General features: G+C 34.5%; 2 protein-coding genes across 4 annotated transcripts; both read right to left on the reverse strand.

Moving 5' to 3' along the window:
* Window positions 1-223: 223 nt before the first annotated feature.
* LOC141461674 (transmembrane protein 53-A-like) lies at window positions 224-4,608 on the reverse strand. 2 transcript variants are annotated; one of them, XM_074142899.1, is made up of 6 exons: window positions 4,456-4,608; window positions 3,245-3,364; window positions 2,484-2,750; window positions 2,120-2,388; window positions 1,460-1,637; window positions 224-1,233 (listed from the first exon to the last, which is right to left on the reverse strand). In XM_074142899.1, exons 2-6 carry the CDS (start codon window positions 3,305-3,307, stop codon window positions 1,081-1,083), a joined length of 930 nt encoding a protein of 309 aa, XP_073999000.1. In that variant the 5' UTR covers window positions 3,308-3,364; window positions 4,456-4,608; the 3' UTR covers window positions 224-1,080. The 2 variants fall into 2 exon arrangements, with proteins under 2 accessions (XP_073999000.1, XP_073999001.1); XM_074142900.1 differs by having other exon boundaries at window positions 4,442-4,556.
* An 893-nt stretch (window positions 4,609-5,501) lies between these two features.
* Window positions 5,502-23,355, reverse strand: LOC141461673 (protein ABHD18). 2 transcript variants are annotated; one of them, XM_074142898.1, is made up of 10 exons: window positions 21,355-23,355; window positions 20,364-20,634; window positions 13,826-13,938; window positions 12,128-12,266; window positions 11,950-12,039; window positions 11,533-11,637; window positions 11,256-11,451; window positions 9,295-9,556; window positions 7,992-8,061; window positions 5,502-5,873 (listed from the first exon to the last, which is right to left on the reverse strand). In XM_074142898.1, exons 1-9 carry the CDS (start codon window positions 21,444-21,446, stop codon window positions 8,010-8,012), a joined length of 1,320 nt encoding a protein of 439 aa, XP_073998999.1. In that variant the 5' UTR covers window positions 21,447-23,355; the 3' UTR covers window positions 5,502-5,873; window positions 7,992-8,009. The 2 variants fall into 2 exon arrangements, with proteins under 2 accessions (XP_073998999.1, XP_073998998.1); XM_074142897.1 differs by having other exon boundaries at window positions 5,502-8,061; window positions 21,355-23,349.
* Window positions 23,356-23,915: the final 560 nt, after the last annotated feature.

The raw sequence follows: 23,915 nt of genomic DNA on the forward strand, positions 1-23,915 counted from the left end.
GACAGCTGATTGATTAGAGGTGTCACTATTTTTGGAACACCAGCCAGCATCCACAGACTATTCTATTGTGATAGTTTGAAGAGGTAGTGCGTGCATCTAAACAATGCACGGCAAATTTTGTGTTTATCTATTCATAAATAAGTGAGTAAGAGAGATTCTAAATTATCAAGATCTACACTAAACTAAATTTTTTTTTTATTGGATTAAAAAATAAGCAGAAGACTTTAATAACTACGCCTTTATTATATTTTGCTTTCAACACAATTTTTATAGTGCGACAAATAATTGATAAAAATAGTGCGATACTTAAACAGTTCTCCAAATTGTTGGCAGAACTAGAGATTCTAAAAACTTCTACTAGGATTTAACACAGCATCTTTTGACTAGACAAGTTTTATAACCCGTAAGTTAAAGTGATAGTTCATTTACATAAAAATATATATACATACAATATATGAGAAGTTTGGACCTGGCACAAGATTATTTTTACTTTCTCTTACAACTTCACAAACCTTAGGCAAATTCTCAGCTGAAGAAACTGTGGGCCTAGGATGGCGGCAATACCTGCAGATGGAGCAAATCATCAGTAGTCGAGCATATCAATTTTCTTGGGCTTTAAAATATCTTGCCTACAAGTTTGGCCTTCACCTGAGCATTATGGACTCAGGTTGGGACTGTCTAAAAAGTTGAGGGCCTAGATTGGCTGTTGTGTGAGCAGATGGAGCAGGCTGCAGTACATTAGGATTACTTTCTACAGCAGTAAGTTATCCCGCCCAGAAGTTTGGTCGCTTCTTAGGATATTCCACACAACAGAACGTAGTAGACTCAGGTAGGGAACAGCTTAAGAAACTGAGGCCCAGACTGGCTACAGTGTACACAACAGGTCTAGAAGCTCAGAGAGAGCAAAGTGAAAAATTACTTATCAGTTATCAGTCCTCAGTCTTTATGAACTGAATTTTTAAAAACATAATACTGCATTGCTGAAGAACATAAAATTTTGTTCGATTTAAATTTTGGTAAAATTGTTTTTGAGATTCGTGATCCAGTTGACTTTTCCGTGATTTATCAATCATTTTCTTCTTACAATTTAGCAGCAAGTTTTGCAGTAAACTGATTCTCATCTTGATTCACAGCAAGTGATGACAGGAAATCATCTAAAGTTGCAATGTACTCGTCCCGATATAAAATCAAGTGTGATACATGTTTGGATTTGTCCCAACATTTCAAGTAGGTCTGAAAAAACAGAACAATTATCAAATGAAACGTGCCGAACCGATTGAAGAAAGAGATGTTCTAACAGCTTGTAAAAAAGCTGTCATTAGATGTCGCAACAGACTGAACAGTTCAAGGCTGCAGCAAACAAAAATTTTAAGTCAGCTTGCCCAACAGCTATACTGCGAAATATGCTTGTCTTTCATTTGCCGCAAATTCATTTTAAAGCGCATTTGATTCTATTTACCTTAATCCCTACAGAATCCCAATACTGCTGTACTTTCTTGTTGGACACATAAGAAGCAATGGGATCATTTTTACAAACGAAAATCAAAGAAGGCGCTTTGATAGGCGTCGTGTGAAATAGTTGGCTCGACCGGATGTAATGCTGAGTCGCAGTTTCATGAAACGTCTTAAGATGATATCTGAAAAAAAAGTATAAATTAGAACTGTTATAGGTCTCGTAAGCATCTTGCAGCTCCCTTAACTACTAGTTTCGTATAATGTATTTTCTTAGTAGTGTAGCTTGGTATGATCTGTTACGATTTCTTTAGGCAATGAAGCTCCAGTAAGAGAATATCATAGTTTTGTCGTGAGCGTGATACAGCGTGGTTAGGTATATTGCAGTTAAGTATATTCTGGAAACAGGTTCTTGGAAAGTAGGTGCACTGTAGTTCCCTTGTCTTTGTACGAGTAAGCCAGTTATAGTGCTATATCATGGTTCCCCACAATGTTTCAGGTAATTTGCTTGTTTTAATGGTCCCTTGACGCTAGGAGGTATGTCATAGTTCTACTGTCAGAACCAGGTGCTATATTGTGCTACCATATCACGTTAAAGAAGCTATGATGTGATCCTTATGTCTCTGTGAAATAGGTATATTTTGGCATCCTAATAAATTATACTTACGCAAAATATTTCTCAGCTGCATGTCTTAATAGGGCATTATTGGGCGCTATAGCCTTTGGAAATCCTTTATGCAGTTCACTGATGTCTGGTGCTGAATCCCATATTTGGCCTTTCACCCTGTTTATGACACTAGAATAGCTTACAAGATCAGAGTTTAACTTGACTAGACATTCGCCCCAGAGATAGGCGCCTATGGAAAGTCCATGCACAATCAGTGGCTGAGTTGGAGCCCCACTCTTCAAATAACTTACTAGTTCCTCGGCAACTAACTGCAAAATAGAACAAGAGCGGCCAAATTAGGACCAGGATACACATCGTACAATCCAGCTTCTACAGGTTAATTTTGCAATGACAGGACTCTTACCTGAGCACCAGAAGTTGGCCAGATAAACTGCCACGGACTCATGGATACTGTAAGTACATTGAATCCTTTGGACGTGTAGATATCCGAATACTTCTTAAGATGCTGAGGTTTAGCCAGAAGCCAGCCTAAGATCACAACTAGTGGTGCATTGGAATCATCTCGCAACGAGGTCGGATTACCCACAGATGCAACTCTGAACAAATCTAGATGTTTGGTGATAGGTACTTTTATCACAGTTGTTGCACACATAAATCTGGAGCTCGTTTTCTAGAAAAAATGAAATCTTAAAACTGGGTTTATGGACCTTTATAAAGACAGGTTCAGTGCGGCCAATACGTAGTTGATCAGGCTTCCGAGTCAAAAATTCAAACAAACAAGTAGAAGTGCTCTTGCGACAGGATTGATCATTGTGAGTACTCTAGGCAGCGTCTAGTCCATGGTAAGCCGCTCTCACCTGGCTATGAAAAAAGTAAATAGGAGAGGCAGCGTTGTGACGTATGAGTAGTATACATGCCGCCACCATAATGCATACTTCCGTTGCTCTTAAACAATGCAGGCTCAAGTACGGGTGAACTAGATGCGGAAATAATAGCGTCCGAAGGAAGAGACAGAAGGGTATAAAGACTAAAGGATGGGTAAAAAGGAGAATCGCGTTCTTTTTTTTGGCGTTCAGACCACTTATAAATTCGTTTTTACACATTCGGATGGTATTTGTAGCCTCAAATACTTCAATCAAATAAGTACAAAACAAGAATACTTACTTGAAATGCAGATGAGTTTAGCAGACTTCTGGTTGCATTCATTAACACACTTTTAAAAGCCATTTTTTCTTTCCTAACTATTCTGAATTTTTAATACTGCTATTTCCAAAACAGGTACACCTAAAAAAATAATGGGAATAAGAGACTCACTCATATGGCACAAGAATGCTTACACGTCAACAGGCCGAATTCTCCAGAACTAGTATTAGTGCAAAACTGGCAGTGTCTTATTTCACCGTCAGCTGGCGTAAAAAAGATGTAAAATAGGGCGTATGAAGTTTGATCTCAACAGGGCGTAACCACAATGTATATACTTGCTACTTCTCTTAAACAATCCCCTAACAATAGTGGTTTGTGATGAGAAACATTACTTGAAGAAATCGGGAAAACCCAATAGTTTAATTATGATTAAATGGCATTTCCGATTGGTGCAAGAGAACTATTAGAAAAAAAGATCTATTTTATACAGACTTCTGGAATCATAAAAGAAAATTCACCTAAGTTCACGATTAATTTCCATGGATTGCGACTTCTATTGCCAACAACTACATAGAATACCAAATGATCTAGAGTAACCCTGCTGTCAACCGTAAATAAACGTTTCAGAAGATAAAGCTGAACTATCCTTCTGTGAGACTAGAGGATAAATGAAGAAAACGAACTTGAAGACTACTGTTTTACCGACCCTAAGTTCAGAACTTGCTTTACTGGATCACCATTTGTTTTCATCTTTGTGCGAAAAAAATAAATAAATTACCTCTGACTTTTGAAAGAAACTGGAGTGCAGGAATTATTTTTTATTGCAGGAATTTTTTAGTACAGGAATTAAATGTAAGTGGTAAGAACTAGGTGTTCAATACAAGAGCACCGAGATGCTCAGAAATGCAATCTCAATAGCCTTGCATATACCCATTATCACTGTCTCGCATATAATTTTGTAAAAGATGCCCGTTTGATAGGCTATGCCAGCCTACAGAAATGAGCTTTAAATCCATTATTTTATAAATCTCGATTTATAGATTACTCTAAGAGTAATGCAGCCTAACTCTGAGAGAAAGAAATACGAGTGAGTTTCACAAATTAATTTTCAAGTTCTTAGAAAATCGCCTAATTCAAAATTTATCGAACAATCGTAAAGTTAACATACTTCAGGGAACAAATTTTCAGAGAGCATTTATATAAGTTTTTTTTGCTTACGACAGTGAACATACTTCAACATAAACTTCTGTCTTCAGGCATCATTACCTACACCCGGCTAAGCACTTACCCACACAACTACCACACTAATACTGATAGGTTATACCTAATCAAGCAAAGATAACCTACTTCTAATAAGGTTAGGTTTGTTTACATTACATAAGAATACTAGATCGCCTTTACGTTACCTTTATTACATGATTCAAATTGCATTTCTTCTGCCTAAAATTACATAGGTGTAGAAAGCAGATCTGTACAATTATAGTCATTTCATTAACTCATATTACGGTGTAATTTTCCATTGACAACTATCCTTAACATTGAAGCAAACGGTGCAGCCTGTACTTCTATAACAAATACAGTGATAAAGGAGGGTTTGCCCTATAATTTAAAGAAAATTTGGGAATTTTATCTTTTATAGAAAAAGAGAAAAAAATTGTCAAAGTTGGGTGTTTTTCAACGTTACGCTTTTTCGTGCAGTTTTTGACGATCAACCCTTATACAACTGTCCTACCGGACAGTTTTAATTATTTACACTTCTGAATGTCAATTCATACTCAGAAGCCCTAGGCAGACACAAACTTTAGTTGGATGCCCTACCTAGAACCTTCGCCAGATAAAACGTCTTAGGTGAGGAATGATCTGCCTAATAAGCTGTAAGCGTGACAGAAGGACCAAACTCCCTGAGCTTCTTATTAGAAGCGGCAGTTGTTCAGCGTAGAACCTTGGCCTCATCCGAGACCACTCACAATATGAGGGATACAACGGAAAGGATTAGCTCACAGCGTTCCGGTTTCCCAAGAGGGGGATCGAAGGTTTGAATCCAGCTACCGGCTTCAAGATTTTTCTTTTCCAACAGCTTCTTGCAACACACTGTCCGGCGATAAAAAGAGTTAGTATCGAGAGAACATAATCTAGAGGTTCGTAGAGCACTGAACAAAGCTCGGGCACCAATAAATAACCTCAGATGTTGACGCCTTAAATTAAATAAAAAAAAAAGGTATAAAGGGTTTCGTAAATGTAGGTGCATATTATGGGTTACTAAAATAAATACGTACAGTGAAAGTTAAAAAACTATATTTATTTATTTTATTAAAAAAATCTGACAGAAATGCTGAAATTAGGATCTTAAAAAAGTGATAAATTATTGACATACAAAGGTACATGGCATGTTCTTTAATAAATTCTCTTCAATTAAATGTAACAAATTACACTGAAAAAAGATCACCAAACCTGACATAGTACTTAACTAGTAAATATAAATTATTGTTTCACTGGTTAGGTTCATTTGCAGAGTTTGTTAAGAACTCACACTGCTGTAACTGGTATGTGGTCATGTTTTGTCGGAGAGAACTGATGGCACATTCACTCTGTAACAGCCCATAACGGATGCTAGTGCTCCAGCACTACGTTACTAGTCAGATGGCACAGGCTTTTTGTATAAAAAAAATAAAATTGGAACATAAATACGTCAGCCTTGTTTGTGAATTGCAATAGTGACTAGACATTTGCCTACGACAGAAGTACTTCTACTACTAAAAATATTTCACAGCACGTTTTTCGATTTAGAGTACAAAAATACGAATATTGTAAAAACAAAAATATATGAAACATGTTCTAAAAAACTCTGCCTCTATATCTACTACCAACCGACAGTTCTGTTTTCGAGTACACCCTACTTATAACGGCCTATTTATCTATATACAGCCTACTTATCTTGCTTCCGCCTCTCTCTAAAATCTTGCTTTAATTTCTTCTTCAGTCTACCAATATTAAACCTCGTCTGTCCCGCCTTGGTCGTGACCTCAAGTCCGACTGATTTTTGTCTTCTCGGAAGTTATAACAAGATTCTTTTTTTGTAATAGGGACGTTAGCCCTGTTAAACTAATCTCATACCTATTATTTAGGTCTTTGATAACCCATGTTTACTGTTCCAGGCCTTGAAAAAGACAGCATAATAGTCGAAACGATTACAATATAAATGTTTAAAATATATATATATTTTTTTAATATTTTTTTTTTTTAATCTTACTTCAGTAAGTCTTTAAAGAAGCAATGATCAATATTAGTGGTTCCCAAACTGGTTTTTTCTAGAACTGATTTTCCTTAGAATTAATATTATTTTTCATTAAAAATTAAAGATAATGTGACACGCACTACAAAATAAATATTCTCGTAATTGATATAAACACACCATTAATAACGTGTATGAGATTGTAATTTTTTAGTTAGCAGACCTATTCTTGGTTATATAGATGAGATTAGACTTTTTTGGCTAGTTATCTTAGTTCTGTGTATGAGCTTACATAATTTATTCATTCATAATGATGATTCACATAATCGCATTACTAAAAAAGGTAGCAGATTCAAATACTAATTTTATATAGTGTAAGAATTTTGGCAATTAATTCAGAATTAGTTAAATGGCCGTGAAGGAAATTAATAACTAGCCTCAACACGATTTTTTTATTAGTTAAATTGTTCTTCGATATTTTGAGAAGCTTTGGTACATCCTGCGTAAAAAGATTAGTCACCACAAGTAATGTTTTTGATAGTACCTTTCTCCTACGGAAAAAAATTATTTTATTTCTTAAAAAAAATTTTTTTATATATTTTTTATTTTTGAACAAATCACCTTCGATCTCCCCATTTCTTTATTTATAACTTTTTCACCTTCATTATGAAAAGTTACTTTTACACATCAGTGGGGAGGCAAACCCGATCTGATAGCATAGGATTAATCTTTCCACTGACGGCGGATTATATTCTTTCAAATATATTAATGATTGACGCGCCAGTTCCTTGCAACATTATAGAAGTGTTCAAAGACATCTACAACATATTACGTTAATAAAAAGGATTTTCACCATTGTTAGCAAGAAAAAATTTGTTTATATTGGAATTAATTAAAAATTTAAATATTAATAAAATAGCAACGCATCCAACCAAAATAAAAACATATCTGTGATCCATTTTTGAGCCGCGACCAAAGTTTGGGAACCGCTGCTCCTATATTCCCTACATCTGCTCGTATAAAATATTAATTTTATTAATTATTATCCAATATACACCCCATTCATCAGAAGGATGCTCAAGACTGCAACAACAACCTCAAAAAGAGCCAGAAGGCGGTTCCAGACTTACTCTTTCACGTTTCGAGAAAAACCAAATTTTAAATCTTGTTTATTATAAAAATGCTCAAATCTCTGAACATAAGAAAATTATTATGGAAACAATAATAAATTGAGCTTACAACTCGAAAAGTTTTGAATTTTTGAGAATTTCTAAACTCCAACATCTTCCCTATAAAAAGTAGTCAGTTGCCATTTTCAAGTCAAATTTTCTTCCAGCAACAACAATCTCAAGAAGTGCCAGAAGGCAGTGCAACACATACTCTTGAGAAGCCCGTGTTCAATAGGAGCCTAAGTATTAATCTTATTTATTATAAAAATGCTAAAATCGTTAAATAAACGAAAATAGTGACTAAAATAACAAAGAACTTCGAACTCAAAAAGTTATTAATTTTTTGAGAATTTCTAAATTCAATTACCCTTTCTTCTAAAAGTACTCAGTTACCATATTTTCTTCGATAAAGCTGAAATCCATCAATGATAGCGTCCCTAAACAGAAAAAAAGTATCAAAACAAAGTATATACTACTACTACTTCTATTTTCCTGGCTTTAAAACCCATTATTGTAGGTCTTGGCCTCTTCAATTTGATTCTATTATATATACATACACATATTTGTGAATAAAGAAGAAATCAACCAATATATTTGTTATACATGTATGTGTGTGTGTTTTATTTTTATTGTGTTTGTGTACTTTGACGTGCCACAGTTGTACATTGTAATGATTTTATAGAGATTAAATTACTCGCTAGATATTCCATTTAATATAGATAATAATATGATGTTTGGATTGGTGCGCTTAAAAAACAAATTTAAAGTTCTCCTTAATATATAGGTGGGCATACATTAAAGGCATTATAGAGTGCAGATCGTTCATTTCAGGCTGCATCAAAACCGTTGACTGTACTAAACTACAAAGCACTTCGAAGGCTTGCTTTAAATACTCTTGAATTATGTAAATGGAACACCCGGTACATTATACTGACGCGATCACTTTAGAGTATAAGGTTAAAGCTGTCCGTAACATTATGTAGTAACCGTTATTTGATAGAATATTGGAGGATATTTAAAATTAAATTCTGCATATTCTTGTGAGATCTTACCCCAGCCCAACAACAGAAACTAAACTCAGTTCTGGCAAGAACAACACCCACACAACTTGGACCTTCCAAGATAGTTGAGAGCAATTATTTGTATTCTGTGAATCCACGGCAAACTCTAGCTCAGCCAATCCAAGGTATCAAGCGATCCATAATGTAATAATAATAATAATCATTCATAATAATCCTCATTGATGGCTAACCGCTTTCAGCGTTGGGGTGGAGGTTGAATAAGGCACCAGGAAGTGGTGATCTCAACTGCCGTCTTCCCTCTGACTGAGATACTCGGGAGAGCCCTGGGTACTTACTGGGTTGGGAGGAAATATACAGTACTAAAACATACTAGATTTTTTTAATTTGGTTTATTTTTTTTCAGAATATCTAGGGAGGGAATTGGAGAGGAGAGGTGATACCACTGACAGACGATTCGGCCATCTCTCAAAGCGTTTATTCGGAATTTTTAATGTTTTACTGCCCTGGGTAGTTTAAAGGCAAGGTTTAATATTTTGTTTTGGTAGATCTGACACAGTACTGACAGGTACATAGAGGCGTGCCCGCGTATTATGTAGGAGAACAGAACATTGTACTAACTGTAGCACTTTAGAAAGGATCACACTTTACCTGAATGCTCTCTGATGTAAGACAAAAGCAGATATGTGTCCGCCGTTCAGGTATCTAATGTTCATTCCCTGCCAGATGTGAGTAAGGTCTGTGACGTCACAACGTGGAACATATGCGTCACAGAGTGCACATACGTTCACCACTAATGATGGGTCGGCAGGGCGAGGATAGTTACTGAGATGAGTGAATTCGTCCATTAACTGTTTCATGAACTGAATTACCTCCTCGTCTGGCATTATTTTGGACGCATGTTTTTGACTGACTGCACAGAGATAAAAGTATTATAGTGTTAGCAAAAATTAATTTCAAAGATTTAGAGCATATGAATATAGACAGCCACAGGAAAAAGGAAAAGTGAGTGAAAACACAAGCACCCGCTAAATGGAAAGCAAACATCTGCACTCCCACAGAATAGTGACGTGGACACACAAAGAGAGAGATAAATGGAGTGGACACCCACACACGGAGAGATAAATGGCAATACACCCGTACAAAGAAAGATAAATGAAGACAAACGTCCCTAACACCCACTTTTCATTTTCAGCAGCCGTCATTCCCCTTAAATTTGACGCCATATCATCAATTACTGCCGTCTTTTTAACGCTTAATACACCTAATGTGTTCTTGACGTTTCATGGCCAGTAAATGATTCCAGTTTGTTGGTGTAAAAACATTTTTTTAAACATTTGAAATTTTTTGTAATAAAAAGTATTGATTTACCAACTGTGAAGAATTTAATTTCAATTTCTAGGACTGTTTTAAGATTTTTTGTAGTTTTAACCTTGGTTATATTCAATTACGTTAAATTTAAATTTGTTTGGGCTGTGATGGCCTTATCTCTTGTGCTCAGTGTGTCAAATTTCAGAAAAATCTAACTTGATCTGTCCATATCAGTCTAGTAATACCAATTTTTTTAAAATACATTTTTAATTCTATAAATAAAAGTTTTTTTTTAACACACTATTTTTACTAATTAAAAAAGGCAAAAAAATATTTACAATTTTTTTTTTTACTGAAGAGCATTTGTTAAAACTTCAATTGAAAGTTGGTATTTCTTGTACTTAAAGCCAAGCAAATGTTACTAAATTCATCCTGTCAGTCTGTTTCTTTTATTGTTTGTAATATTATTTAACGCCGAGAAAAAGTCCTTGCAAACATACTTTTATATATTATTTCTCTAATGTGCCTAAACGTACTTAGTAGGAAAAATGGTAAACAAAGCCATCGCAGGTATTTTTTTCCCCACACGCCAGGCCATAGCCATATAAACCAAAGTGGTTTCTACTTTCTACTTGACACTGGCTTTCGCCAGTTCTACCTTTTATATTTTATTCGGCACTGTTCAATGAATTGAAGAATGATTTCGATTGAACTTTCTTTAAGATCCGTCTAAATAGTTTTATAGTTAAAAGGATTAGTTACCTGCACACATAACTTATTAAGCATCACTCTTCTCTTTGCTGCATATCTTGGGATAACCATAAAAATATGCTCTAAGCTTTTTACTGGCAAACAATGTGGTCAATTCGGATCCTCACTTTGTTAATTTTATATAAATGTATTTCCAAATTTCTTTTCACACTACATCTCAATGTTTGTATCACCCTCTATAAATCTAATTTTTTTATTCCAAAGCACTATTTGTATTAAGCGATGATTCAATCTGTCCAACAATAAAAGAGCCAAACGCTCTCACTAAGAAACGCTCTAATTCAATAAGAGAGACACACCCATAGGGAGAAATAAATGGAGTCAGACTCCCACAAACTCTCACCCACGCAGAATTAGAGAAAGCCACTCACATCCAGAGAGAAAGAAAGAGATCTTTCTGTCTCTCTCTTTATACTCCTCTTATGTCTCTCTTTTGTCTGTGGTTTTCCGATACTCTCTCATAACACACTCTCTATATTGTTTGCGGGTGTCTGTCTTCAAATATATGGCATAATGGAATCTCACTCAACCTAAGTTAGGTGTGAGCCCTAAGATGCTATTAACATAGCTTGGCAGCAACTGAGAGTCCAGCACGCGCCGGTGAAACACTTCCTCTAGTTTCAGCCTCTTAGCGCTCATCACTACGCTCAGGTCGAGTGGCTTCTCTGACTGCGGTGAGGACTGCTGCCCTACTTGCTCCGATTGATTAACATTCCCTACCCTTTCCTGTAACAACACAAACCAATGAAAATTGAAAAAAAAATATGGCTGCCATACTTGCTATGACAATACAATGAAAAAACGCACCTGAACCGGTCGTTGCAACAAAGGCGCTACCTGGCAGCGATAGGCATCGACGGTTTGATACTGGTGTCTAAGCAGCTTCCACTCAATCGCTCTGCTCATTACGCCCTAATGAAAGAAAAACAGAACTTAAGACTTGTACTAACTTGAGGCCCTCTAGAAGCATTCTTCAGTTTCCTTAATACAGGAAATCTCTAAATTTTACTGACAGGGAATTTACTTCCTATTAATAAAGGAGGTAGATCAGTACAACAATAGACTTACAGCACGTTAGAGAAATAAAAAGCTGATAAAACTATTCGTTGTACCATTGCAAGTTAAAGGCAATGTTTTAGTTTCTCAAAATATTATTTAGGTAGTAGATCTGTCCTACTGAAATCTGGCATTTAGAGGCATGCATTAGAGGTTAGATAAGCTCACCTTTGTAAAGACTCCGGAAGCGGTGGACCAGGACAGACAAGGCACCAAGACAATTGGATACGGCCAACTGGCAGCAGCCAGTGACGCCATCTGGTAAAAACAAATCACACAGGATGTCACAAGAGAGTGTGAGGCAAACTATCTACCCGCAAAATAAGACAAGTTCAGTTATACTTACATGCCCGCCCATAGAGATACCTGTGACGCCAAGGGGTCCTAAGCCGTGACGTCGGCACCAATGGAATAGCACAATGGCCTCCATCATGAGGCAACCACCCATGACAAATATGTCTGAGACGTGGTGTAATATTGACCTCCTGCAAGACAAGAGTTATGACTTAGTGAACTTACACTGCTCTACTTTACACCACATGGGCCACGTTTTGCGAAGGAAACAAGATCACATTTACAACCGAGGCATTCCTAAACAGTGTTTAATCCAGCTCCAGCTATGCTCCTCAAACTGGATGAGTTTATAATAGAGATTTATTTTGGGAGCTCCGGCCTACAAATATAATCAAATGTTTTTACGAGAGAATATAGACTGCATTCTCAGTGTATGACACACATGAAAAAGAGTAGAGTCCGGCTAGAGCAAATGTTTCTCAAATTTTTTGAACTTACTAGAATAGTTGGTTAAATAGTTAACGACATCACACTGCTCTTGGTTCACAATATAAGGTCTAAGCTCTGAAATTACGCTAGTAAGGGAAGAAAATTAAAGTAATACGCACCTGTTATGGCAACATTTACTTAGCGATATCCTCCTTGAAGCAGCTTGAAAATTACAAACGTTCAAATCCAATAAACTAAGAAATGACAATTGTGCATTTTGATGTACATAGAAATCTGTGTGAAAAAACTCGCAAGACTTTCTCTTACTACAGTTAAAATTCGCAAATCCAACTGATGATGATTCTAGGGCTGTGTGAGAGGATTACAGCAGGACTGCAGTGTGTTGTAAATGCCACAGTTTAGGTCAAGGAGTCCGAGAAATTTTATACTCTCACGTTTCACGGCTTGCGGGCTGGCCACATAATAATAATTTTTAAAAAAAATCCTTCGTTTCTACACTTTATCAGGCAGCATCCAACACTGTTTAAAAAGGAGCAAAAGTTAGATAAGTATGGGTCCCGAACTTGAGTCAATCTTAAGATTTACAGAGCGTTTTTTATTTAATTTTTTAAAAATAACTCCTACTTTCAAAAAAAAAAAAAAAAAAAAAAAAAAAAAAACGTGAACACAATGGATATCTGCATTTATTTTAAACATTTTTCCAAGAAAATTGGATTCTAGGAGGAGGGTTGGGTATAATTGCTCTAAATGCCCTTTTGGAGTTATTTACGGTTCCACTACTCATATATAAAGGTGATATTTATTACAAAAATCCCATGTTTAAATAAAGTTCCTCCATTGGAAATAACTCTACCCTGTATGGACTTGTTCACATTTTTGAAATTTGCTGAAAATGATTCCTATGATTTTTCTTTCATATACATTACATGCAAAGAAAAGATAGATAATAGTTTGTTTGACTTAAGTACATTCTTTATAAATTTTATTTGAATATTTTTTTAAGAAAACTAGATTTTTAGGGCAATTCTGAGTGAGGTTGAGGGGCAGGCTTCATTCTAAAGAAGCAATGAGTGTAACGTACGGTTGCAAAAAGAGTGTAAGTTAGTAAGAATTAATATAATTGCGTCTTTGCTCTTGTTCTTACAATGTGTGGATTACAGCTTGAATCCAAAGTAGTCGCACTACAATTATCTATGTGTAAGCTCCAGTGTGTTACTCATTTGGGATCAAATCTAGAACCTGACTGCAGAATGAGAAAGTTAGAATAATTATCTCATAGTACAATTCGAAATATACTTACACCTGATTCTTGGGTTTACGATATCCATAAAAAGGGTTTTCTAATATGATGGATGCAACGCCTCCTTCTTGCAGCAACGGTTTCGCCACTAGTTGTCTTCTCCTCCAGAAATACTGTAAATATACCAAATACTGAAATGAAACTCAAATGTAACTAATAGAAGTTCTAAGTGCCTACTGATTAGGCTTATATTCTACTATAAGAATGTCGACGAAAGAAGCGCGTGGAACTTGGGCTCACGCGCGGTTACTTGTTTGTAGAGACGGATGGTTTCAAGTCAACTATCCAGAACTTAACAAAAACTTACAGTTTTAAAAGTTAAGTATAAGGGTTGATTAAACGCCAAAAGGTACACAAATCAGCAGTTCCCAACATTTCATTAATACTTCATTGATATAATTTAAGTAATTTTACTGCATTAACTTTTCCTTCACATTTTTTAGAATTTATTAGATGTCACAGACCCTTATGCTGGCCATTTTCGTCTACAAAATATTTACTCAAGTAGCACACCATTTAACTTAGATTGACTGTAATATCTATTTATCTATAATAATCAAACTATTAATCACAGGTGAAAAAGAAAACGTTATAAAAAATATTAAAAAAATAAGAGGCTAAAAAATCATAAACTTTTTTTACATCAATGATTTTATGCATTTATTTTTATTTTTAAATAAAAATCATTGGTTTAAGTTCATTCTTCGATTAAAGTAATTGTTATTTTATGTTGTAGTCAAACGTTTGTAATAATAAGTAATAAATAATCTGGCTTTATCGCAAATAATATAGTTTTCTTCAATTACATTCTCAATCTAGGTGTTCTTCCCACAATGTTATATATATGTAATATAAAATAAAGAAAATAAAGATATGCATATTTTTAGGACAGCTAATTATTCCAGTATTTTACCATAAGTAAAATTAGGGGGACTAAATTAAATTACAATTGAGAAATGAGTAAATATTGTTGAATAATCTACTTGTTATTAAATGTATGTTATTTGTGCTCACGAATATTTCGGTAAGACGAATTTAAGACTGAAATATTGTTTTGAATCCTCCGTGATTGAAATTTAAAAAGTGGCCGACTCTAACTTTGTTTTTTTCTACTTTAACATGCATGTATATGTGACTACTCAGAATAATTCATCACTCATTTTATCATAATTATAATAAAAAAATATTATGAATGAACTGGCCAGCATAAGGGTCTGTGACATCTAATAAATTCTAAAAAATGTGAAGGAAAAGTTAATGCAGTAAAATTACTTAAATTATATCAATGAAGTATTAATGAAATGTTGGGAACTGCTGATTTGTGTACCTTTTGGCGTTTAATCAACCCTTATACTTAACTTTTTAAACTGTAAGTTTTTGTTAAGGAGATTTTTGTACCTTTTGGATAGATTTTCATTTTTGTCTATTTGCAAAGTTACGTCTGCTTTACAGATTTTTTAAAATTTGGAATAAGCTATTCTATCATTATAACCTGATAAGGTGTTAAATCGGAACCGTAACTACCACTGGAGAGATCTTTTTAAAGAATGATTATAGTTACGGTCCCCAAACCATCCTCAATAACCATTTTTTTGAGAAAGCGTTTTGAATAAAATAGGAAGGTATTTGTACGTAAATAGCAAAATTAAACTGCGATTTTAGTACTTCCTTTTAAGAGGAGCAAGAAAAATAAACTGCGATTACAGTACTTTTCCCTAAAAGGCAAAGATTTTGAATCGAACGACAATTCATTGATGTAAATCGGTTCACTCATTGATAATTTTAACGATTGCAGTACTTCCTCTTAGTAGGTGTAAGAGCATGATGGCACTTCACAGCCACATAGAGGAGCTTTAATCACTTCTTCGTGCTAAATTTTATCAAAATCGGACTAAGCTTTGTAGAAATATTGGTAATAATAGTTTTAGAAAGGGCCTTATTTGGGTGGGGCGAACTCCCCTCCTTATGAGGCATAGCGTCGAGACTTTTAAAGTACAAATCTGTACAAAATTTCGATTCGAATGACACTTCATTCATGAAAATCGGTTCACGTGTCGATAATTTGAAACGATTGCTATACTTCCCCTTAACAAGTGTAAGAGCAGATCGTCGCTTTATTGTTAGGTAGGGGAGCCCTAACCCTATCATCCTACCAAATTTTATCAAAATCGGGCCAAGATTTACAGAGTAATTAGTAATAATAATTTTGGAGGGGGCCTTACATAAAGGGGGCTAACTCCTCTCCCATTCAATGTACAGGGCCGAGACCCCCAAAAGGCACATCTACATAAAATTCCGAATCGAATGACACCTCATACATGAAAATCGGTTCACGCGTTTAGGCGCTACGTTGTTTACAAAAAAGGTAACAACAAGAAGAAGAAGAAGAAGAAGAACAAGAACAAGAACATTTTTTGAAAAAGCCGTTTTTGCTCATTTTCGGCAACTTTTTTCTCGAAACCTATTAGATCTAGGTGGTTGCAAAAAAATTACAGTTATAAAGGAGGATTTGCCCTATATTATAAAGAAAATTTGGGAATTTTATCTTTTATAGAAAAATAGAAAAAAATTGTCAAAGTTGGGTGTTTTTCAACGTTACGCTTTTTCGTGCAGTTTTTGATGGTCAACCCTTATACAACTGTCCTACCGGACAGTTTTAATCAAATTAAACGCACCAAGAATTACGATGAAAGGTACTTAATTAAAGAACCTGGTATACAGGATGCTAAATGTAGACTATGCCATCAAAACAGACTATATAGCACATTTGTGCGCAGAGTGAGGACAATAAAAAAATTACCTTTATTGACATAACCAGGTGGCAAAATTTATTCATCAAATTTTTTAGAATGTCAATAATTCTAAAATTAAAATATACAATATTGTTAATTTATTTATTCATGTATTCCTTTAATTTCTTAACGCTATGAGCAAAGCTATGTTAGCTGCACTATACTTTGATTTGTACATAAAATCAACCTTCATACAACTGTTATATCTGACAGTTTTAATAAAGTAAAGAATATTAAAAAATTATTTCTAAAGAATCAAAGCAAAAATTATTTAAATTTAACACTATTAAAACTGTCCGGTAGGACAGTTGTATAAGGGTTGATCGTCAAAACTGCACGAAAAAGCGTAACGTTGAAAAACACCAAACTTTGACAATTTTTTTCTCTTTTTCTGTAAAAGATAAAATTCCCAAATTTTCTTTAAAATAAAGGGCAAACCCTCCTTTATGACTGTAATTTTTTTGCAACAACACAGATATAATAGATTTTGAGAAAAAAGTTGCCGAAAATGAGCAAAAACCGCTTTTTCAAAAAATGTTCTTGTTCTTGTTGTTCTTCTTCTTCTTCTTCTTGTTACCTTTTTTGTAAACAACGTAGCGCCTAAACGCGTGAACCGATTTTCATGAATGAGGTGTCATTCGATTCGGAATTTTATGTAGATGTGCCTTTTGGAGGTCTCGACCCTGTACATCGAATGGGGGAGGAGTTAGCCCCCTTTATGTAAAGCCCCCTCCAAAATTATTATTACTAATTACTCTGTAAATCTTGGCCCGATTTTGATAAAATTTTGTAGGTTGATAGGGTTAGGGCTCCCCTACGTAACATTAAAGCGGTGATCTGCTCTTACACTTATTAAGGGGAAGTATAACAATCGTTTCAAATTATCGACACGTGAACCGATTTTTATGAATGAAGTGTCATTCGAATCGAAATTTTGTACAGATTTGCACTTTAAAAGTCTTGACGCTGTGCCTCATAAGGAGGGGAGTTCGCCCCACCCAAATAAGGCCCTTTCTTAAACTATTATTACCAATATTTCTATAACCCTTTGTCCGATTTTGATAAAATTTAGCACGAAGAAGCGGTTAAAGCTCCTCTACGTGGCTGTGAAGTGCCATCATGCTCATACTCCTACTAAGAGGAAGTACTGCAATCGTTAAAATTATCAATGAGTGAACCGATTTACATCAATGAATTGTCGTTCGATTCAAAATCTTTGTCTCTTTGCCTTTTAGGGAGAAGTACTGCAATCGTAGTTTATTTTTCTTACTCCTCTTAAAAGTAAGTACTGAAATCGCAGTTTAATTTTGCTGTTTACGTACAAATACCTTCCTATGTTATTCAAAACGCTTTTTTTAAAAAAAAATGTTATTGAGGATGGTTTGGGGGACCGCAACTATAATCATTCTTTAAAAAGATCTCTCCAGTGGTAGTTACGGTTCCGACTTAACACCTTATCAGGTTATAATAATAGAATTGCTTATTCCAAATTTTAAAAAAATCTGTACAGTAGATATGTAACTTTGCAAAATAGACAAAAAGAAAAAATCTATCCAAAAGGTCAAAAATCTCCTTAACAAAAACTTACAGTTTAAAATGTTAAGTATAAGGGTTGATTAAACGCCAAAAGGTACACAAATCAGCAAGCACCCAACATTTCATTAATTCTTCATTAATATTTAAGTAATTTTACTGCATTAATATTCATTAATATTTTTTAGAATTTATTAGATGTCACAGACCCTTATGCTGGCCACTTCATTTGTATTATTTTTTACAATACAATTGTAATTATTTGTATTATTTTTGTATTTTTTTGTACAAAGTTATGTATTGACAAAGTTAGAGTCGGCTACTGTCTTGAATTCGTCTTACCGAAATATTCGTGAGCACAAATAACATAGTTATAACAAGTAGATTATTCAACAATTACTGATTTCTCAATTGTAATTTAATTTAGTCCCCCTAATTTTACTTATAGTAAAATAGTGGAATAATTAGCTGTCCTAAAAATATGCATCTTATTAACTTTATATTACGTATATACAACATTGTGGGATGAATACCTAGATTGAGAATGTAATTGAAGAAAACTATATTATTTGCGATAATGCCAGATAATTATTACCTATTATTATAAACGTTTGACTACTACATAAAATAGCAATTACTTTAATCGAAGAATGAACTTAAACCGACGATTTTTATTTAAAAATAAAAATAAATAAATAAAATAAACAAAGTCATTGATGTATGTTGGTGTAAGCATTTTTTAAAAAAGGTTTTGAATTTTTTAGCCTCATAATTTTTTTATATTTTTTATAACGTTTTTCTTTTTAACCTGTAATTAATAGTTTGATTATTATAAATAACTAGATATGACAGTCAATCTACAGTGCTACTTGAAAATATATTTTGTAGACGAAAATGGCCAGCATAAGGGTCTGTGACATCTAATAAATTCTAAAAAATATTAATGAATATTAATGCAGTAAAATTACTTAAATATTAATGAAGAATTGATGAAATGTTGGGTGCTTGCTAACATTTTAAACTGTAAGTTTTTGTTAAGGAGTAATAATATAACATAATGAAGAATATTTATTAGATACGAACTAGCTGATTCAATACACTTAGCGGAGGGTTGGAACAATTAAACAACTCCGGAAAAATCTCCTGGAATCAGTGGAGTTGAATCCGGAACGATTTAAATTCTTTTTGTTCGGATTCGGTCCTTTTTCCGTTCACCGACTCTAGCCAATAGAAATGCACACTATCAACTCCGGTTCCACGGTAATCAGGACTGATTCCACTTGCACACAAGATGATTCTGCATTTGTATATTTTACACACACACAAACATATATATACTAGTGCTGTTGAAGGCCATGAAAATTTTCAAATCCCTGTTCGTAGTCTAGTTAAATCAAAAATTTAACAAACGCAGTCTGAAAGGGACGATATTTTGCAAGACTTTGAATTAAAAAGAAGCAAGTTGAGGGGAACGGCGAAATTAAGAAAAGATTACTCGAAGTCATTTGCTATTTAGCGAACAAGAATTGCCTTTTGTGGTCGTCAGAATTCATAAATAAAGGATATTATGTGGAACTATTAAATTATTCGAGAAACTGATCTCTTGCTACCTCGTCAAGTAAATAAATCCACAGGTTCTTCTGCCACTATTCAAAACAACAGCGTTTCGGCTTTATCAAATTTCCCACTCCTTCACATTGTTTTTGCGAATCAGTAATTTGACAACTTTCCTTTTATATGCCGTATACGTTTTTCATTAATAATAGAAATAATGCAATTATAAGTGTATATCAATTAGAAAATTTACTATCTAACAAGAGTCTTTTTCACTGAAAGGAAGGGATGTTTAAGAACGCCGAACTTTGAGAAGCCACCAGACCTTAGTGTCGCTAAACAATCCGCAAAAGTGACCAGCCGTACTGCTGCATAAAAAGTACCAGAAGATAGTTAGATGGTGAAAATTTCTGTTCCCAGCACTAACCTTTATTGAGGAGATAAAAAAAAAGTAGCAAAAACAGAGTTACAAAAAAAAAATGTGGAAAGGAGATATTGTACACGAAATATTATTGACCTTTCGGCAACAGGCATAGTTCTATAAAAACTACACATCCTACGACTAATTGTTATATTTACATGCAACAACATTAAAAAGTGATCTTGTACGCTTGCCACATTGTCCGAAATTTTAAGGTTGGAATTTAAATTCTACTCACATGGTCACCAGTGCCAGCCATGTGTAAGCACACTGGCTTGAATTTATCGGAATGCCATTTCTTAGGCAAGATCATCTGGAAGTGTGCATTTCTGGACTCTTCGGGTAACAAATCTGGTTGATATAGTTCAAATGGTGATAAGAAATGGCCATTTAGGATTCTAATGTTTTCACTAGTGGTTTCTTTGGTTATAGTTATAGGATAGATATCTGGTATCAATTTATAACAATCACCTGGATTCGCCGCTACAACTTTTCTAAACTTAATTAACCTGTAATTGAAAAAAATTAAAGATAGAATATAAATATTATAATAATATATTAATTTCAAAATGTAAATAGTAAAAAGTAAATTTTATTGCCTATTTTTCAGGCGAGTTTTACATCCAACTAGCGATCATGTGACGTGGTTGGAGGCGGATAATAAACATACTTTTTTGTTACTTATTTCTTCTTCTTCTTCATTTGACTTCTTTTAACACCCTAAATGAACTCAATGAACAAGATCAGAAATCGTACCCAGTACAAAAATCATCTAAGCTTTGCGGTCCTCGCCTCTCTAAAAGTTTCTACCTGATATCCGCTACTACAAAATAGTGGAATTAGATAAATTAATTTTGAGGCCTGAAGTGTTGTGTAACGATTAAGAAGCATTTCAGATTGGAGCAGGAGGGTCAACCACTTTAATTTCAACGTATGAATGAAACGTCGGTAAAACATTAGAATCGCTCCCAGACCACAAGCATACTGGTTGATTGCTTCAAGGGCTTTATTGTTAACAAAAATATTGTTTAAGTCAATCCGAACAAACGACCGACTACCAACTTGCTCATTCATCGAAGATGGCTCCCAGAAAGTTTCCAATTTTAGAAATTATTTCCTTCCACCAGTAAGCTTAACAGATGAGTAAACGAACTACTTCTGGCTTTTATAAATATGAACAACGCTAAGTCTGTCTTACAATCTAGTAAACAATTTCAAGAAATACATACCTAATCAAGTGTTCTGGAGATCCCCATCCTTTCACGAAATATTTACTGAGCAAAATTCTTCTAAACAACACATCAAACTTACTATAAGACATTTTTCTCACTTTGTTGTCATTTAATCTAGTTAATTAACCATTTATTTAAAGCATTTAAAAAAAACAACTTTTAAATAATAATAATATTAAAATAATAACTTAAGTCAATTGCTGGCATGTGCGAATGATAGCTGGTTGAGCCAAAATATGAAAATCCTGCAAGTTATAACCTTGAATGATTATATGCATGCACATAAGCATATGGAGGATTTTTTAAAAGATTTATTTGCAAAATATCTTTAACTTTATAATAGATTTTAAATATTTTGTATAATAAAATTAGTTACAGAAAAAGTTAAAATTATTGTAAATTAATAGTTAATAGAGTCAACAATCTTGGAGTGTTTGCATTGAAGTAAATTTTGGGGGCCCTCACCATAGATTCTAATTTTTTAACATCTTACGTCCAACTTCAAATAGTGAACAGTGTAGAGATGGTAAAGCTACACTGAGATCTACTTACCTTAAATTTTATAGCAAGATGAACCTTCAATAAGCGTAATGCCCAGCGTTAGATTTAAATTTTAATACAGATGCAGAATTGGAAGTTTGTAAAAACAAAGTTAACAGTTTCCAGACTATGGGAAATATAAACTGTAGAGAAAGTGGATTCGGGGTTATGGGCGACCCTGTGGGCATCTTAGCTTAAAAACGAAAACAACAACCATATGGCAGCCCAATTCCAGCGTTATACAACCCGTGTTAAAGGATGGATGACACAGGGGTGTCTGTGTTGAAAACGGAGCCCCGGGGCACAATGCAATGCCTCCATTAAGCAGACAGCTCAAGTTCTGTCTACGCAGGCTTAATAGGATCTGAACTTTACCAACAAAACCAGCGTTGTTGCCAGGTGTTGGGGAGGATACATCCTCTCTAGAGAAAGTAGGGGTGTTTAAGCACCAGGCAGTGGTTATCTTAAATTATGGGCTCCCATCAATTTCAGAGAAGTCCAGGAGCCGGTAGTCATTGAATGTCGAAGCGATATATATGCAGTTTCTAGGAGAATTGGAGATAGAGATCTCAAATTCCAGCGAGTGGTTATTCCAAATTGGCGGCCCTCCTCAACCATTGTTAAAAAGTAAAAGTCTCCAAGAAAGAAAAATGGATACGGTGAAAGGAGATGCAGTAAAGTGGCGCTAATCTAACTGCTTTAATGACAGATGGTAAAAAAGTTAGATCACTGTCAAACGATATTTCAGATTAATGAAGGAGGTGCTTGATAAAAAATTATTTTCCCGCGCATCACAGAGAGGACAAGCAGTTTCTCTAACATCTGTTAAATTTCCAGGCTTCTAGTAAGAGCGGCGAGCTAGAAAACAAGGTATACCGTAGCTAGATGGTATGGGAAGGGTTTGGTAAGAAATTTGGAAAGAGGTGAGGTGGTATTTACTAGAAACTTTTATGATCTATAAACATATTCGTGACATGGCAATAAGTAGACATGAGTGTGAGTTTACATATTACCCTTTAGTGCGTTTTATTAATAAATGAAAAAAGTTGTAAGATAGAAACTGTTTTCATATCTAGTTAGGTAGCCTTAGGATCACAAAATCGAAGGGAGAAAAATGGATACGGTTTTGGCTTCTATTTTAGTGTACCGTAGGGTTCTAAGGCGAGTATAGTATTAATAAGAATCATATTGAATGCTCAAATTTTAACAAACTCAGTTGACAGACGAGGCAACTTTGCTGGAACATTTTTAACCATAATTTTCGGCATTTTTCACGAGAAATAGCTACAACAATGTTCTTTTAAGTTCGATTACACACTAAATACCTTTATTTCAATTTAAAAAAAAATTCATTTCTGTTTAAAATGTTTTATCAAGGAAAGTTATTCACGAGATATTCTGGGGCTTGACTGGAAGTGTGATTCTCTTAGACAACTTCTTTTTAGCATTCGTGATCCGAATACTCAGAAATATAAACCTATCCTTTGTTTGAAACTCTTTTCATAAAATATTATTTTAGGGAGGTGGTCTGGGACGTCATGTCACTCTCTTATTCTTATTAAATAAAGTTTTAAGTTAGAAGAAAACCCTTAGAATTATATTTAGCAAAAGATAGTTGTGAGTGTTACAACACTAGGTTTTTTTTTAAGGATCTCAAGAGGTCGCCAAAACATTAATCTCCAAACTCACGTGATTCTTAGAAAAAATGACGCAATACTTTTTCTTTTTTCTAGGAGTAGGAGAAAGTCAAACTTTACTTTATTATTCGGGAAGTGTGATTTGAGGCCAGAGATGATGAGTTTGTGAGTTTATTTCTGGTTTGGGAGTTTACTTTCACTCGCAGGAGTTCAGGCCGAGGTCACACAAACACACTTAGTACTCTTCTCTAGGTAGGCAGTGGAATAACTCAGTGCACATCACACTCACCATAACTTTCTCTTACTGCAGTCAAATCCGATGCACATACCTGTTATGTCCACATACGAGTATACCTCTTTAATGGGGTGATAATTGTTTTT

The sequence above is a fragment of the Rhodnius prolixus genome, unplaced genomic scaffold (genome assembly GCF_049639745.1).
Source record: "Rhodnius prolixus isolate KJV_2025 unplaced genomic scaffold, Rpr scaffold_12, whole genome shotgun sequence".
Classification (NCBI taxonomy): Eukaryota; Metazoa; Arthropoda; class Insecta; order Hemiptera; family Reduviidae; genus Rhodnius; species Rhodnius prolixus.

Excerpts from the sequence above, each read along its gene's own strand:
- LOC141461673 (XM_074142898.1), bottom strand. The coding sequence starts at position 21,446 with ATGTCTTATAGTAAGTTTGATGTGTTGTTTAGAAGAATTTTGCTCAGT. Across the intron at positions 12,040-12,127 it reads GTATCTCTATGGGCGGGCAT|ATGGCGTCACTGGCTGCTGC; the intron begins GTAAGTATAACT and ends TGTTTTTACCAG. Across the intron at positions 8,062-9,294 it reads TTACATCAGAGAGCATTCAG|GGACGCTATCATTGATGGAT; the intron begins GTAAAGTGTGAT and ends TTTTCTGTTTAG.
- LOC141461674 (XM_074142899.1), bottom strand. The coding sequence starts at position 3,307 with ATGGCTTTTAAAAGTGTGTTAATGAATGCAACCAGAAGTCTGCTAAAC. Across the intron at positions 2,751-3,244 it reads TAAACTCATCTGCATTTCAA|AAAACGAGCTCCAGATTTAT; the intron begins GTAAGTATTCTT and ends CATTTTTTCTAG. Across the intron at positions 2,389-2,483 it reads GGCCAACTTCTGGTGCTCAG|TTAGTTGCCGAGGAACTAGT; the intron begins GTAAGAGTCCTG and ends TCTATTTTGCAG.